The sequence below is a fragment of the Vitis riparia genome, chromosome 7 (assembly GCF_004353265.1).
Source record: "Vitis riparia cultivar Riparia Gloire de Montpellier isolate 1030 chromosome 7, EGFV_Vit.rip_1.0, whole genome shotgun sequence".
Taxonomy (NCBI): Eukaryota; Viridiplantae; Streptophyta; class Magnoliopsida; order Vitales; family Vitaceae; genus Vitis; species Vitis riparia.
The window spans coordinates 24,666,621-24,682,258 of record NC_048437.1 but is presented as its reverse complement, the minus strand read 5'-3'; the positions used below and the strand labels follow the sequence as shown (position 1 = coordinate 24,682,258).

At 31.1% G+C, this 15,638-nt stretch overlaps 1 protein-coding gene across 1 annotated transcript; it reads left to right on the top strand.

Annotated features, from left to right (window-relative positions):
• Positions 1–8,855: 8,855 nt before the first annotated feature.
• On the top strand, positions 8,856–10,033 carry LOC117919151 (LOB domain-containing protein 29-like). Its single transcript, XM_034836247.1, has 2 exons — positions 8,856–9,159; positions 9,264–10,033. The coding sequence occupies exons 1-2, from the start codon at positions 8,881–8,883 to the stop codon at positions 9,681–9,683; spliced, it is 699 nt and encodes a 232-aa protein (XP_034692138.1). The 5' UTR covers positions 8,856–8,880; the 3' UTR covers positions 9,684–10,033.
• The last annotated feature ends 5,605 nt before the right edge of the window (positions 10,034–15,638 follow it).

The window sequence follows — 15,638 nt, the reverse complement described above, 5'->3', positions numbered from 1 at the left end:
CACCACCCCACCACCATTAAAGGGCAGATTAGCCTAAAACCCTAGGTAACAAATTGGCTCTATTAGCCCCCCTTTAGGCCCTTAGGCCCTTAGGCCCTTAGGCCCTTAGCCCTTTAGCCCCTAGGGTCCATGGCATCAGGGCAAAAGTAGAATCCACGCTTGGGCATGGGAGGGTTTCAACCATTTAACCAATTCAAAGAAAACAATAGCTGTTGTCTGTATCACAGTTGTGATTCTGACGTATTTCCATAACTTTCCTACATTTTGGCATCGCTTTCTTAAATGGCTTGGCCTCCTTATACTATGTGATCCCACAAGTAGAGATTCAGTCAGCCATTCTTGATTTCTATATTAGGGTTTCTTTCATTCTTTGACCAGGATCAAACTTCAATCATGGAAATCAGTGTGATGCCCTCCAAATCTTAACTCATTTATATTTAGACAAACTTGTAATATTTGTACTATCATCTATTCTAGAAATTACTGTAACCGGGATAAAAAATACTTCCAAGAATTATTTTTTCATGTTTGATTTATTATATATATGCAAAATAAAATAAAAAAAATCTAAAAATACAGTTTGTTAATTTTAAATATAATTTTATTTCATTCATTCGCATTTTTCCCTCTAATTTAAGAAATCAAGAAGTTGGAAAAGAAGTTTATATTTTATTATTGATTTTATATTTGTGGGATAAATTATATATATATATTTTTTAGTATTTCCTTTGATAATCGTAAGTTGATATATGAATTATACATATCTCATGGATTACAAATTTATCTTTCTTATTTATATATTTTTTAAAAATATTTTATATTACTTTTTTTGCAAAACAACAAGGACCTGTTTAGTAATTATTTTCTAAAACAATTTATATCTAATATTTTATTTTTAATTATTCTATATATTTGTATAATTCATTTTTAAAACAACTCTCAGAAAATAACTAAAATATGTTCTCAATTTCGTTTTTTAATAACAAAAAATAGAAAATAGTTTATGGTTATCAAACTTGTTTTCTTATTTTTTTCGTTTTGGAGAACAAAAATCTGTTTTCGAAAATAATTGCCAAATAGACCTTAAGGTTTTGATTTGAAAACAAATTTTTTTTAAATATATGGATACTAATATTTTATTTAATTATATAATTTTTTTTATATATGTAATAGCATAATATAATATTTTTTGTTTATGAATTTAATAAAAAAAAACAAAAATACTTAATAAATTATCGATTAAAACAATTTTCAAATAATACTAAACATCAAATATATTCACATTTCTTTTCCGTAGTAAAGATTAGGATTTAATATAATTTATATTTTAAATGAAACACAATATATTTTATATTCCATTATTTATTTTCACAAAATAAACATGAGTATCACAGTATCTAATGATATCATATTCCACTAAAAATAATAATTTATAATATCGACTAATAAACCCCAGTTTTAAGTGCTTTAATATATAAGCAGATACGACAATGAAAAAAAGAATCGAATAAAAAGAGCTTAGAAGCATAAAGACTATTCTTTGTCGATAACTTTTCTTATCCTAAAGTTCCAATGGTGTCAACAAAGCCAATAATAAAACCAAAGAAAGGGCAAAGAAAATGTCCAACATCAATGGTGTTAGTAACCATATATATATATGATGATCATATAGTCCGAGACAGGCCGTGCTTTTTAAACGCATTGCCAGCCCATTACCCAATAAATAATGCAAACTTTTTGCCAAATAACAAAACCATATGTACTTCAAAAGTGAAATCAATTAATTACTTTAAGATTAATCCTTCCGAATTCATAAATATTAATGGGTGAATGGTGGGGTTCGAAAAACTTGTTTGATTTCAATTTGAACTTGACACTCATAATGCAGATTTGCGTATTGAGACAAGGTTGTAGCCCGTAGGCCCATTCCTTGGCTATCATTGCAAGGTATTCTTTGGTCAAAGAGCTCTTTCTTTTTTCCTCTTTCTTTTTTAAGTTTTTTTGGGAGCTTCTCCCAAGTTGTCTCCACATGTGATTTGATTTCCTGGCTTTAGCCAGTCGTGTAAGTCAGTTCTCTAGTTTCTTCTTCATCAACCCACCAAAACCCTAAAAAAATATTGTATGTAACCCACCGCAACCCTAAAAAATACAAGTAAGCTTCCACTATTTATCCTCTTGAAATGACACCCCCACTGTCTCTGCATGGAGTTGAGACTGATTAAAGATTATGCATATGCATCTCTTCCCCTATATTGTGGTTTGGACTTTGAAAAAATGCCTCCCAATCAAACTACACCGAATAAAAATATAGAATTATAAAATTCCATATAGTATTTACCCTTGAAAGCGAAGCATTCCAGCCGTGTCTCTCCCTCTTCAAGCAACAACGTATTTCGTTGTCATTCATGTCGTTGGGGTCGAAACCGATGATTCAACATGTTATCCGCAGACTAGGGTTTTGAATTCTATGCATGTATGTATTGATTAATTAATAATTGGGTTATGATCAGGGTAAAGAGTTTATATTAATATGGCTTACGCCATGATTGTATTGAGTAAAGAATGATAGGAAGAAGACGAAGAGGGAGGAGGGGTAGCTTCTAGTCTTCTAGATTGAGAAGATGGATTATGAATAAAGAATTATTGAAGGGGTAGACGGTAGATGTAAGGCAATCATCCATGCACGTGCACAGGCCCCATATGCAACCTTGGTGTCGGCTTGACCAGTCGTGGGACGCCTCGGATCATAGTCAGATGTCTTCATCATTCTCCAACACCATCTTTGTCCACACACCCGTTTTCCCTCTGGTTTTTCTGAGGAAACATGTGACATTTTTCTCCTTTTTCAAATTTCGTTTTCGTTTCTTCCTCTTTTTCCTACTTTTAATCGCTACACTTGTTTTCATATTAATGTTTGTGTCTCGTTTCATCAAATTAATGAACGCTGTCAGGACTGAAGAGAGAAGGCATTAATTTTCCCTTGAATTTAAAGAATTTTTTTTTTTAATATAAAAAGCTTTCTATTTCCTTAATTGTTTTTGGTGTTTGGTAAACCAACTTAATTGACTTAATAATTTAATTTTAATCATTAGATAGATCAAGTATATTTAATAAAATAACATAATATAACTTAAAGTCAAAAATATTTTTAAATAATAAATAAAAATAATTAGCTTATTTTTAAATCCATATCTCCATTTTACTTTTCCACTCTCACTGTTTTAATAACCTCAATGATCTCTTTTCCTATTTCATAATCTTCATTATTATTTGACCTCCATTGCTCAAATTTTAATTTATGACAATAAATACATTAATTTGATGATTTAAAATAAAATTTAAATTTATTTTATCAAACAACCTTAATACTTAAAATAAAAATTAAGTAATAAATTTTAACTCAATAATTTAAGTATAACTTAAGTTATTAAGCAATAAATATTAAGTTTTATGAAACACCCTCTTTATCTGCTAACTAAAAACTAAAATAAAAATCAATGTTAATATCATGATTTCTTTTAATAAATAAAAAATTACTTTATATAATATTTTATGACTTCCATAACAAACTAATTTTTAATTCAAAATCTCTTTTAATGAAATTAATCAAGGTTATTTTATTAAATTCAACATTAAAATGTAAATTAAAGAATATTTTTAATAATTTTTTAATCTCTATCTCACATAAAACATTTTTTTTTATAAAAGGCTTAAAAGCAAAAAATATATATATATATCAAAATAAATTATATATGTAATTTTTATTATATGAAGGTTGTTTATTTGAATATTGGTATTATTTCATTCTTTATTTTATTTCACATTAAAAATAAATAAAAAGAAAATTTAATTTCATGCTTTTATTATATTTTATATTTATATTTTTTAATTTTTTGTTAATAATAAAAAATAATTAATATAAAAAGAGTTGGTATAAAAGTTGAAGTGGATGCCAATGAGAAAGGGTTGAAATTATAACCTTCCCTCATGGGACAAAACCTACATAAATATCATCTAATGGGCAGAATTTCAAATCTCTTTATTTTAAACTTAATAAAAAAATAATTAAATTAAAAAATATATGGGAAATTTTGTGATTATTTAATGAGAAATAGTGATAGTATAAGCGGAACGGGTGAAGCCAGGTGGGTCCAAAAATACCAAACTATATAAAGGAGACCTTTATTTTGTCGTTTAGGGGGCGGTGACGTGGACATTGGTCGCTAGTGGGACCCGCACTGTAAATAATAATGCACCCGTGCGGCGTGTCACTGTCAGCTGATGACGTCACTAGCGTGTCTTCCTAATGGTCACGTGCACGCCAATCCCGATGAACAATAACGGCTCTGACTCAGCTTTATTTTATTTTATTTTATTAGTATTTTTAATATATTTTTTTTATTGGGATGCTTTGTATTTAGGATTTATTTATTGTGGGGATAATGTTTTGGAACCCAAGAGAAAACGGTGTCGTTTTGGGGTTGGCAGGAATCTGGGGAAGTGTCCTGTGGTGGCAATCGATTAGTTGAAAGGGCAAATACACGAAATCCAGGAAGCATAAGACTTGTTGCTCTTCCCTCTCTTTATTTATTTATTTTTTTACACAAGTAAACAAAATGTTTGCTCCATCACCACCTTTTTCCTTTATTTTTATTTTTTAAATTAATATACTTACTTAAGATTTTTCATTTTTACTTCAAATTTTAATAAATTGATACATTTATTAGACAATATTATTTAGATCTATTGTATTACTAGATTTTGATTCTTCCAAAAATCATTTTTTCATGTACAATGAATGATTTCATCAAAACAACAAAATTTAAAATTCTACCCATAGATTTCAAGTTCTTAATTCCTTTTATTAAAATAAAAAAAATTAAAGTTCCCATATATTCGTAAGTTAAAAAGGGAGAGAAAAAGTGGAAAAGTGCATGATGGGCTTTCTTTTTTAATTCACTAGGACGTGCCATTCCACTTTAAATTTCCTTTTTCCAACTTACAAATTTGTAGCCATTTTAAAACACATTTAATCCAGAATTTAAAACATGTAAGCAAATACAAACCACTTCCAAACCCCTAGAGTTTGGAAAAAGAAAAAATCCAAAAAAAAAAAAAAAAAAAAACCTTAGAATATGTGTGGAGAAAGAAGGGAATCAGATGAATGGAGATAAAATCTGAAAAAGAATAGTATAGAAGCCGACAGCTCTCTTACATGCTTTCACCAAACATATACATAATAAACCCCGTACACTTGAAGTAACATGCCTAGCACTTGAAGAATTCATGATGGAGATGAGATGGTGGTGGGTCAAACTTATGTGCTGGATCTCCTTACAACCAAAAACAAATTCATCGAAACAAGCTGGTTGTTGTATGTGGTGGAATCCAAGCAAAAGGTGGAGAAGTGAAAACTCTTACCTTTTTTTTTTCCTCTTGCATGGGCAGTTCCATTTTCATGAACCTTACATGTGGTTTGTTTCCCAAATGATTGAATGTCAAGACATCGATGTGATATTTCTTTCTTTCTAATCACATCATTTTACATGAATGCATTCATCATTATCCATGAAACTTAGTTTTTTTTTTTCTAATATAATCTAAGGACGATAAGTACCACGGTCCCGATCAAACATTAATTACCATTTTCCATTAAGATTAGCCACTAATACGATGATTAATTAGAACCCCATATCGATTTCATGTTGTGCCCAATGTTTTACTTGTATATTAGTTCTTGAGTATTCATATAATTACTTTGATGACTAGGGTTAAACTTATGGTTGAGTTCTACCCGTGGAAAATTTTGTCATGTTTAAACCAAGGGCTGCTTGCTTAAAATATTAATTAATGGACCACCCTCTTGTATAGGTGTTTATCCTATCTTCACACTTTGTTTAATCGGTGTTTCCTCATTATTAAAATTCACCAAGTAAGACTGGACTAATATCAAAACACCCTTATTCACATTGAGTAGCCAATAATTGGCGATAATCCATTGAAAAACCTTGATAATATTTTTATTTTAAATGATTTTTTAATTTTTAAAAAATATTTTTTTAATTTTGTAAAACTTCTTATTCTTCTTTTAGAAACATTTTTTTTTATATACTAAAAGTGTATTTTAAAATCATTGGCATACTCCTTCTAACTGTGAGTTCCAAATAGGTGCTCATATTCAGTAATCTATCTTCTTAAACTTCCAAATTTTGTTAATAAGCACTATGGAAGACTCAACTTTTTGTGCAAAAGTATTAATTAAGTTCTTAGAACTTGTAAAGATTAATAAAAAGCCAATTTTAGGGGTGCCCAAAAAGGATCAACTCTCTGTGACCTAAAATATTTCTCTTCTGGCCATTAAACTAAGGAACAGGCACAAAAACAATGCCTATGAAGCTAGATAATTTTGGATGGCTGACGAAGCGGATGCTATGGAGAAGGAGGATGATGAAGCAGTGTTCAGGTGGGTTAAAAAAGGAAAAAAAGAAAAAAAAAAACCCATTAAAAGTACCTTTGGAATGCAAAAAAGCCTGTCGACTAGGGGCATTTTATTTTTATAATAAAGTTTAAACAAAGTTTATGTAAATAAATTTAAGGTATGCTCTTTTTTATAAGATTAGTTGAACCCCTCCTACATTATTGTCTAGAGGAGATTATTTTAATAATTCCATTAATTAACATGCCTTCCTGTCTCCAAAATCTCTCTTCCTTTTAATGCTCAAGTGGCCAACAATACACATGGCTGAAAACCATTCTCATGGTGGGATAATGGCTGCCAGGGAGGTCGATGCCATGCAATAACCCCTGTTGAGACGTCCGACCATGTCGACCAATACCTATCTATGGGTTAGCCTAGTCACCATTTTATGTTTAGGCGGTGTTTGGCATTGTGATTTACATTTGTAATTTTTTAGTAAGGTGATTTTGACAGAAGATCTGCCTAGACAAGAAAAAAGTCGCAATTGAATATGCTAACAACATATGAGTTTAGTATTCTTCATTTGAGCTCTTCTACATATGCATCTCTTCTACATATGCATCTCAAAAATGAGAGAGTTTTTTTTTTTTTTTTTCCTCTTTTTCTTTTTCCCCTTCTTTGCATAAGTCATAGGCAGCTTAAGGCTTATAAAAAATTAAGCCAAACGCAGCCTGAGGGCTTATCACTTCCATTATGGAATTATTAACCTTAAATAGAGTTATATGAGAGAGAGAGAGAGAGAATTGTGGTGTGGTGGGGGGCCGCCGGGTTGTGAAGTTGGGGGGTCATTATTAGGGTTGGAAGTGGGGCCTAAGTGCATATTTGGGCCAGGTCTACATGTTGGTGCCTATGTGTAACACAAGAAAGTGATTGAAAGTGATTAATGATTATATATAAGATTAGTTAATGATAATAATACAGTATTGCTCGACAAGTTGTGACCTCCAAGACTTAAACAAATCAACGACTAGAAAGGAGAAATCTCTCTCTCCCCCCCTCTCTCTCTCTGCCTCTCTGTCTCTCTCTCTCTCGCATTCTCAATTGTGCTTCCCGTAGTCTAGTGTTCTATTCCAGTGTCACTATCTTTTGTTTCATTCATTTTTAGAATATGCTTCTTTTCTTCTGTCTTTTTTGTTCCATTTCGAATTTTGATTATCTGTACACAAAAAGAGTATTATGGATCCCATAACCCCAGTCCACTATTTCATGTTTAACCCCCCCTACAACATATTCGATCCATAAAGGGACTGATTGGATGATCATGGGTGTCTCTCATGCTTATCATAATATTTGTGCCTCATTTCCATCTAGTGGGGGCAAAACTTTGCCCTCAAAAAAGGGTTGTAGAGCAGGGCACTGATTCAAAGATATTATTGTTTTCTAAGAACCCAATAACTTCTTAGTTCTATTTTCAATCAATTTTGTAAGTTTTGGGGTTGATCATCTAGGACTTTTAGACTGAATTTGTCTATTTGTGGTCCATTTTAAATTCATTAATACATCGGAACCTGCCTTGGTTTTCACTCTTTTATTTCATAATTGATGACTTGCTTACAGTCTACAGATATATGTGGTGGAATTTCTTGACTTCTTGTCAATTATAATTATATAGACTCCAATCTTTTTTATGGGTTTTCTGTATTTTTGTGAGTTCCAAGAATGTGTGTATAATTGATCTTTGTATTTCAAACATCATTTTGCTCTCAAACTATTTGATGATATATCAGTTATTCTTACTGAAAACCTGAATTTTTTGTCTTATAGTTTCTTTTTTTTTTTTGAAGGAAATAGGATTCAAACCATGATCATCCACCCCATTGTTCAAATAAGAAACCACATCACTACTTACTATTACATATGATGTTGAGAGATTACCATCTGATTGCATAAGTTTGTTTTTTTCTTTCTTTCTTTCTTTCTTTCAAAATTTGACATGTCCTTCAACTTCATTGCAATTCAATTATTGGGTATGTTATGTTATATACCAATTTTCATGAATGAATCCCCTCCTAGGGTCAATTACCAGTTAATCAAGCACTAAATGTAGTTGCAGTTATCACATATAAGGACCATGTAGATTCAAAAGATGAGCAAGAATTGATCAATCATCAAGCATATAGAAATGGGTTGGTTTATGCTACCTGTTTTGTCGTTTAAGGATGTTGAACGGAATCTGAAATGGGAGTATAAAAATTTAGGATAGGAGGTGAAAAGAGAGTATATTATAAAGGAAAAACAATGAAATCTGTACCCCAATAAGGGAACCACATGTAATTAAGTATTCATTATAATATGATCCACCTCCCTCCTCCCCCAGTGTTTATAAACATGGTGATAATGTGCTTGGCAATGAGCTCAGAAGGCAGGTATACCACAAATCACCCTCCAAAAGGATTGTCAAGATGACTGGTTCTGGTTCTCCTTGTGGAGCCTGCAAGTTTTTGAGGAGAAAATGTGTGAGGGGTTGTGTTTTTGCTCCTTATTTCTGCCATGAACAAGGCGCTGCCCACTTTGCTGCAATTCATAAGGTTTTTGGTGCAAGCAATGTGTCCAAACTCCTCGGTCACCTACCGGTGAGTGACAGGTGTGAAGCTGCGGTTACCATTGCTTATGAAGCTCAAGCCAGACTTCAAGATCCCATCTATGGATGTGTCTCACACATTTTTGCCCTCCAGCAGCAGGTTTACTACACCTAAGAACATTGCACTGATTAAATTGCTAATAGAAACCCTAATTTCGTGTTAATTCTTGGTTTAACCGGTGTTTTTTGTTTTCGATTTTGCAGGTTGTTAATCTACAAGCACAGCTAGCTTCTCTGAAGGAGCAAGCAGCTCAAAGCCTTTTCAATGGGTCCAGTGCTGGAAACCTCAATGAGAAATTCTTTGGGAAACTTCCTTCTTACCAGCAAGACTTTCAGAGTTGGTTTCAGTTGGAGAATTTGAACACAGTGCCACAGTTTGATCCAAACCTCACCGGTAATTCGGAAACCATGCCGTATTCCCAAAGTGGGTTCGTGGACCCTAGCCCTATGGAGAATTATAAAAATTCAATGTTCCCGGAGGAAAATGTCTCCTTCGCCAGTTTCGAAGAGGCTTCTCATTCCATGGCTTCTCTGGACATGCAAGGAAACAGAAGGAAATGGGCTTACCAAGATGATGCTGACGAACTCCAGTCAGTGGCCTTTGGCTATATCCGGCATTCATGAGGGAAATTTGGAGTTGGAAACATATCATGGATCGGTGAAGACGATTTCGTCAATTTTGAATTGCTACTGCATATATACTCTTGAACATGAACTTTTGCTGCTCTAAAATAAGCTAGGAAACCTAGAATTATATGTTGATAGAATTGAAGGCCCTACAATATAATCTACCCTATGATTGTTTTTCTTATATCTTGTGTAACCTAGCTTGGAAATGGATAGAATAATAGTGTAATTCTCTGACAAAACCAGAGAAAATCGGGTTTTGTTTTTGAGTTAATTAGCTTTGTTTAGTGTCTAAGTTTTTGACCTAATAAAGACTCTTTAGGCACCTAGTTTGCTTTTATTCCAAACTTTCCCTTCATATGCTTGTGTCAGAGGAAAATATTTCCCATCTTCCAAATGGGGTTTTGCCCTAAAACCGCAGCAGTGAAAATTCTACCAACAATTAATTAACCCCATCATTAGACACTTAATCTAGCCAAGTAAATCTTCATGATTTTGGCTGAGTAATCTCAATGCTCTCTACCTCTTCTTGTATCTTCAACAAAATAACTAAGATATATACTAGGGCATGGAGATCTCTCTCTCTCCCTCTCTCTCTCTCTCTGTCTCTATATTTCTTTACCCTATTGGTGCAACTTGTTTCTCAATCTGACCTTCTAGTGGAGGAAGTTTCAGTATGTTCTCACGGAAGAAGTTCTGCCATTTTCACAGCTTTTGCTTCTTGTCTAGGATCACTACCAATATTTTAAGGTCACTGTGTAGATACTAGTACTACTCCATGGGTAGTTTAAGCTATAGATGATGATCAGATTTGGGTACATTTAAGTTTAAGAAAGCGAACATCTGCAGTGTTGTCTCACGTTTGAATCATTAACATGAGTAGTTTGTACCCCATTATCAAGGAAGCCTACGATCCCGAGGAGACTAAAATATCCCTTCTTCCATTTTTTAGGGCAAACCTAACTTCAATCTTCATCCATGCACCCTGCTACTTTTTCTTTAGCTCTTGATTGCTTGAAAATATGTATTTACGAGGATTGAGCTCACAGATCCCGAGAAGGAAAGCTTCAAAAAACAAAGTGTTTCTACTTCCTAAAGGTTCTGAAATTTAAACTTTCATACCTTATATCAGTTCTTCTCTAGATTTATTGATCTTCTGTTAGGTACTTGAGGCTGAATATTAATTAGCCCTAGCTGGAAATTTTTTTAACTATGTAGAGCAGCTTACTGGTAGGGATTTAAGTTTCCTTTTCATCCAGATTCAATGCTATGTTCACTGTCAATCCAACAATAGGTTGCCAGAATCAATGAGGAAATGCTCTTCAAGAACTTTCAGTCAGATGCATAAAACTTCTACTGTAGACATCTTTGGTTGAGCTGCATTCTTCTAAGGCATCATATGCAAATGATTGTTGTTGATTTGTGAGGAAAATGATTTCATTCTAATATTTGACGTAAGTGATGAATAAAACCACTTGGTTTGGTACTGTTTTTACTTCAAGGAACATGACTAAATCTTGTTTTGATTAACCAGAATCTTGAATCTCCACTTAACTTTATGGGTGAGTTTGAAGTAGTACTCAACTTCAGTCTTGTAACCCATCTAGCTGCTTCTTGTTCTACCACTTCGAAAACTTGTATGAAGTCTCCTTAAAAGTTTTGGGGAAACCCACTTCTGGGTTGAGCTTTTACACAACAGAGATGCAAGATTTTGAAGTTAGCTTCATTTTTCATGACAGTTCTTATCATTTTGACAGGGCTGCCAACATGCATTTGTTTCACTTAAACCAGGTGACATCTTAATCCTAATTGTTATGTTTCTCAGCAGTCACTGTGGATTTACCTTAGTTTGGTTGGGATTGTGAGTCATTTTATGTGGCTGTGTTTTTTTGCTCCTATGCTGCATATATCCCCATGCCATGTCGCTTCAAAAGTTTCAACCATTAGAAAAGAGAGAGAGAGAGAGAGAGAGAGAGAGAGAGAGAGAGGGCATGTGAACCCCAGTCAGTGAGACATAATGAAGAGAACAATAAAGAAAATCTTCCCTACTTGAGTATTCATTTTCCAAAAGTATAGCAGATAAAACTTCTAGGGTTTATGAATATATGTGTTTGTGTACATGCCCAGACTGCACATTGAATGCTTGTCTATGTATGCTGAATTTTCATGAGCTTAGCTGCACGTACAAGTTCTTATCCTCTCCCATTCCACCCTTCATTCTCAAAACCATATTTGTCAAATGAACTAGGTGCATTTTTTGAATCCACTAGCTGCCTTCATTTTTTAAGTCAAGTCAATCTTGTTTCTCATAGAATTTGCACATTTTTGTAAGAGAAATGTCACCTCATTTTGAGATTGAGCTAAATTAATGATTGTATTTAAAAAAAAAAAAAAAATTCTCCCTAGGTATCAAGTCGATCTATAAAAGATATAATATAGGTTGTTGAAAATATATGATAAAATTTAGACTATTATATAATAGTACAAATAAATGAAATTAGATACGAACATGTGATACAAAATATAAAAGAATGATATCAAAATATTAAATAACGGACCTAAATTTTGATATAAAACAATAAAATCTAAAATATATACATGTCATGGTTTTTTTTTATTATTATTAGGTTTGTATTTTGGAACTCTACCTTTTAAAATTTTCTCTTTAATTTCTTTTTATTCTTGAAAAAACTAGAAAGTACTTGATGCTAAATCCATTTAAAGGGCCCAGCGGAATAAAATAATACCATGCTTGTCAGGCCCAGCTTTGCTACCACCAAGTCGGTCCATTTATAGGCAAATGGTCTTGGCCCACGTGGTCATTTCTGGTCCATGTGGAATTCCTGAGAAAATTGAAGAAGAAATGCAATTACAGACAATAAAGCCGCAAGCGCGATGGAGAATTAATAACGTACCTAACCAAGAATGGAGCATAAATTGGGGCAGGAAAGTGGTCGCTGTAGTGGTGCCCTTTTGTTAGTAGAAAACCCAAATGGGAGGCCACATATGACCTACTCAGGTCTCCTCTTCCCCAAACTCCTGTCACATCTAGCCCTAATCAAACAAACATTCCATCCATTCTTCATGTGTTTTTCCTTCCCTCTTCCACACAAATGTACTCATCGATGCTAGATTAAAGGGATTTATTTTGGAAATTATTAGGGCCAGCGAAGATTGATATAATTAGAATTCGACACATTTTTCACTGATTGGTTAATCGTTTTTAGATTAAATTTGTATTTTTTTTTATTGATTCATATAACACGAATAATCATATTGATTAACATGTTTATAAATACAACCCGTAAAATCTTATTTGACTCATTTAAAAGATCAATTGAATTATTAACTTAAATAAAATGTAATTCGGCTCTATTATTACACGGGTTGTACGATATACTATTTATTCAATAATTAAATGGTAATTGAGTGGATATCGTGTTTGAATTAATTCATTTGATTAGAAAATACTACCTTTCTAAATTATTCTTCTATTATTTTTTATCTTTTTAAAAATCGATATAAATTTGTTCATATGAATTCAACCTTGACAATCTATAAATATTTCCTTTTTATATACATCAAAATATTGAGTTGATGTTAGCATCGGAGATTTGTTGTATCAACTATCAAGTTGCAAAAATAGTAATGACAATTTTTTTGACATGTCATCCAAAATAAATATTGAGACACTGTACACATCAGGACATTGCCCACATCATCGCATTTTTAAATATTCTTTTTACAGGCTGTCGCAGCCGAAATTTATTCAGTTTTATCACAAAATACAAAATCAAAAATAATTTTAAAAGAGGCAGCTGTTACTTGTAAGGACAAAACATGCTGTCTGATTCATACCACAGATGGACGGACGAGATTAAACTTGGGTGTGCAAATTCAACGGTCAAATCTTGTTAGAGTTGCAACCCCACTATGGGACGTATGCCAGACTCTTCTTGCTTTTTATAATGCTTTACTTCCACCATTTGACTTCTTTGTTTTAACCTAACCCAAAAAAAAAATTATATTACAAACCAAAGCACGTGGCAATTTTTGTTTTAATTAAAAGTCATTATTAAAAATCAAATTTAAAGAAAAATTTGAATTTTTTCTTCAATTTGAAAAATATTTAACTTTTATTTTCTTCAATTTTAAAAAAGCAAAAAAAATAAAATTTATGATAGTTTTTAAAAACTATTTTTTATTGTTTTATAAAACAAAATTCTAAAACGTAATTGTTTTTAATTTATTTTAGATATTTAAAAAATAAATTTTATATTTAATATTTTATTTTTAATTATTTATATAATTACTTTTTAAAACAACCGTTTAGAAAATAAGTGATATCAATAAAAGATATTATATAAAAATACTTTATTTTTTATTTTTAAAAATAGAAAATTGAAAATAATTTTTTAATTATTAAATATGTTTTTTTTATATTGATTGACAAAAAACTGTTCGAAAATATTTGTAATTTAAGAAAAAATCATCCAAATGTTTTTATAGTTATATTAGACTCATAATTAATATATAAATAGAGGATAAATTTTTAAAAAAATACAAATTCTATCAAAATATGGTTCAAAAAATGGATATTTCTTGAATATAATCTCTTATTAAACCAACATATTCTATTTTCTTATATAGGAAAAGGGAACACAATAACAATCCATCTTCTTGCAAGGTTACCTAACTTTTCTAGAAAGATCGTTACTATAATTCTACTACAAATGATTAAATTTTGAAAGTCAAGATCAATTTCAAAAAATCATCATCTAAAAATAAAAAAACACAATGCTTTTTACTATTTGTAATTAGATTATATATTTTAATAATAAGATAGATAAGATTAGTTTCATTTATCTCTTTTAAAGTTGATTAAATATATCTAATTCCAATTAATTTAAAATTTCATTAAATATCTTTTCTGTCCTTTTCATTTAAACCATGTTGGGTTTTCGAAAATTGATTTTCTCATATTTAGTTTTACCATGAAAAATATGAAAGAAAGTTAAATATAATTAAAATTATTAAAATATATATATTTTAAATTTATTTAATCTTTATATAAAATTAAAAAAATGAAAAAAAAAATGTTTAAAATAGTATATTAAAATAATTGATTAACTTTAAATCTATTTCTTATTTTCCTTTAAATTTTTCGAGAACGAAACATAGTTTTATTATTTTCATTCATTTTCCCTTTTACTTAAAATAAGAGAAATATTTAACAAAAATTTTAATCATTAAAAATAATTTATATTTAATCTAATCTTGAGACAATATAAATGAAATTAAATTGATATAAAAATAAAGTTAAAAAGATGAATCTTATTCTTTTTGTCATTTTTTTTTCTTCTTTTAATCATTATTCTCTCCCAATGTTTATTAATGACCAAAAATGAACTTTACACTTGGAAATTGGAATACATAAATTTTAATAATTACATATTGAAAATAACACAAACACTTGCCATGAAAGAACATGCATGAACAAGACAGTGTAGAAAGAGAAGATTGGGGAGAAAAAGAGAACAACAAAACAAAGTGTTGGTCACATCTCCAACAGACATAGCATGCAATCCCCCTCCTTTAAGAGGAAGAGTGGCACAAGGCAAATGCCCTTCTTTCTCTCTTTTGAGTTCCTTTTTCTTTTCTTTTCTTTCTTTTTCTCTTTTTTTTTTTTTTTTTGGGTTTCATGCTTACATTTCTCTTTTAATGCCAAAAAGTTCACTATTTCTAATTTTTGTCCTTTTTTTCTTGTTTGTTATTTCACTTTTTGAGAGACCTTTATTTTTCCCCTTCAACTCACATTCAACTCATATCATTATCAACTCATTTAATTAAATAATTAAGAATGGGGTCATTGAATAATTACTTGCTTAAGTGCAATTCATGGAGTCAATTGTGGGAATGCTCATAATGGATTCTTTCTAGACTTTTTTAATA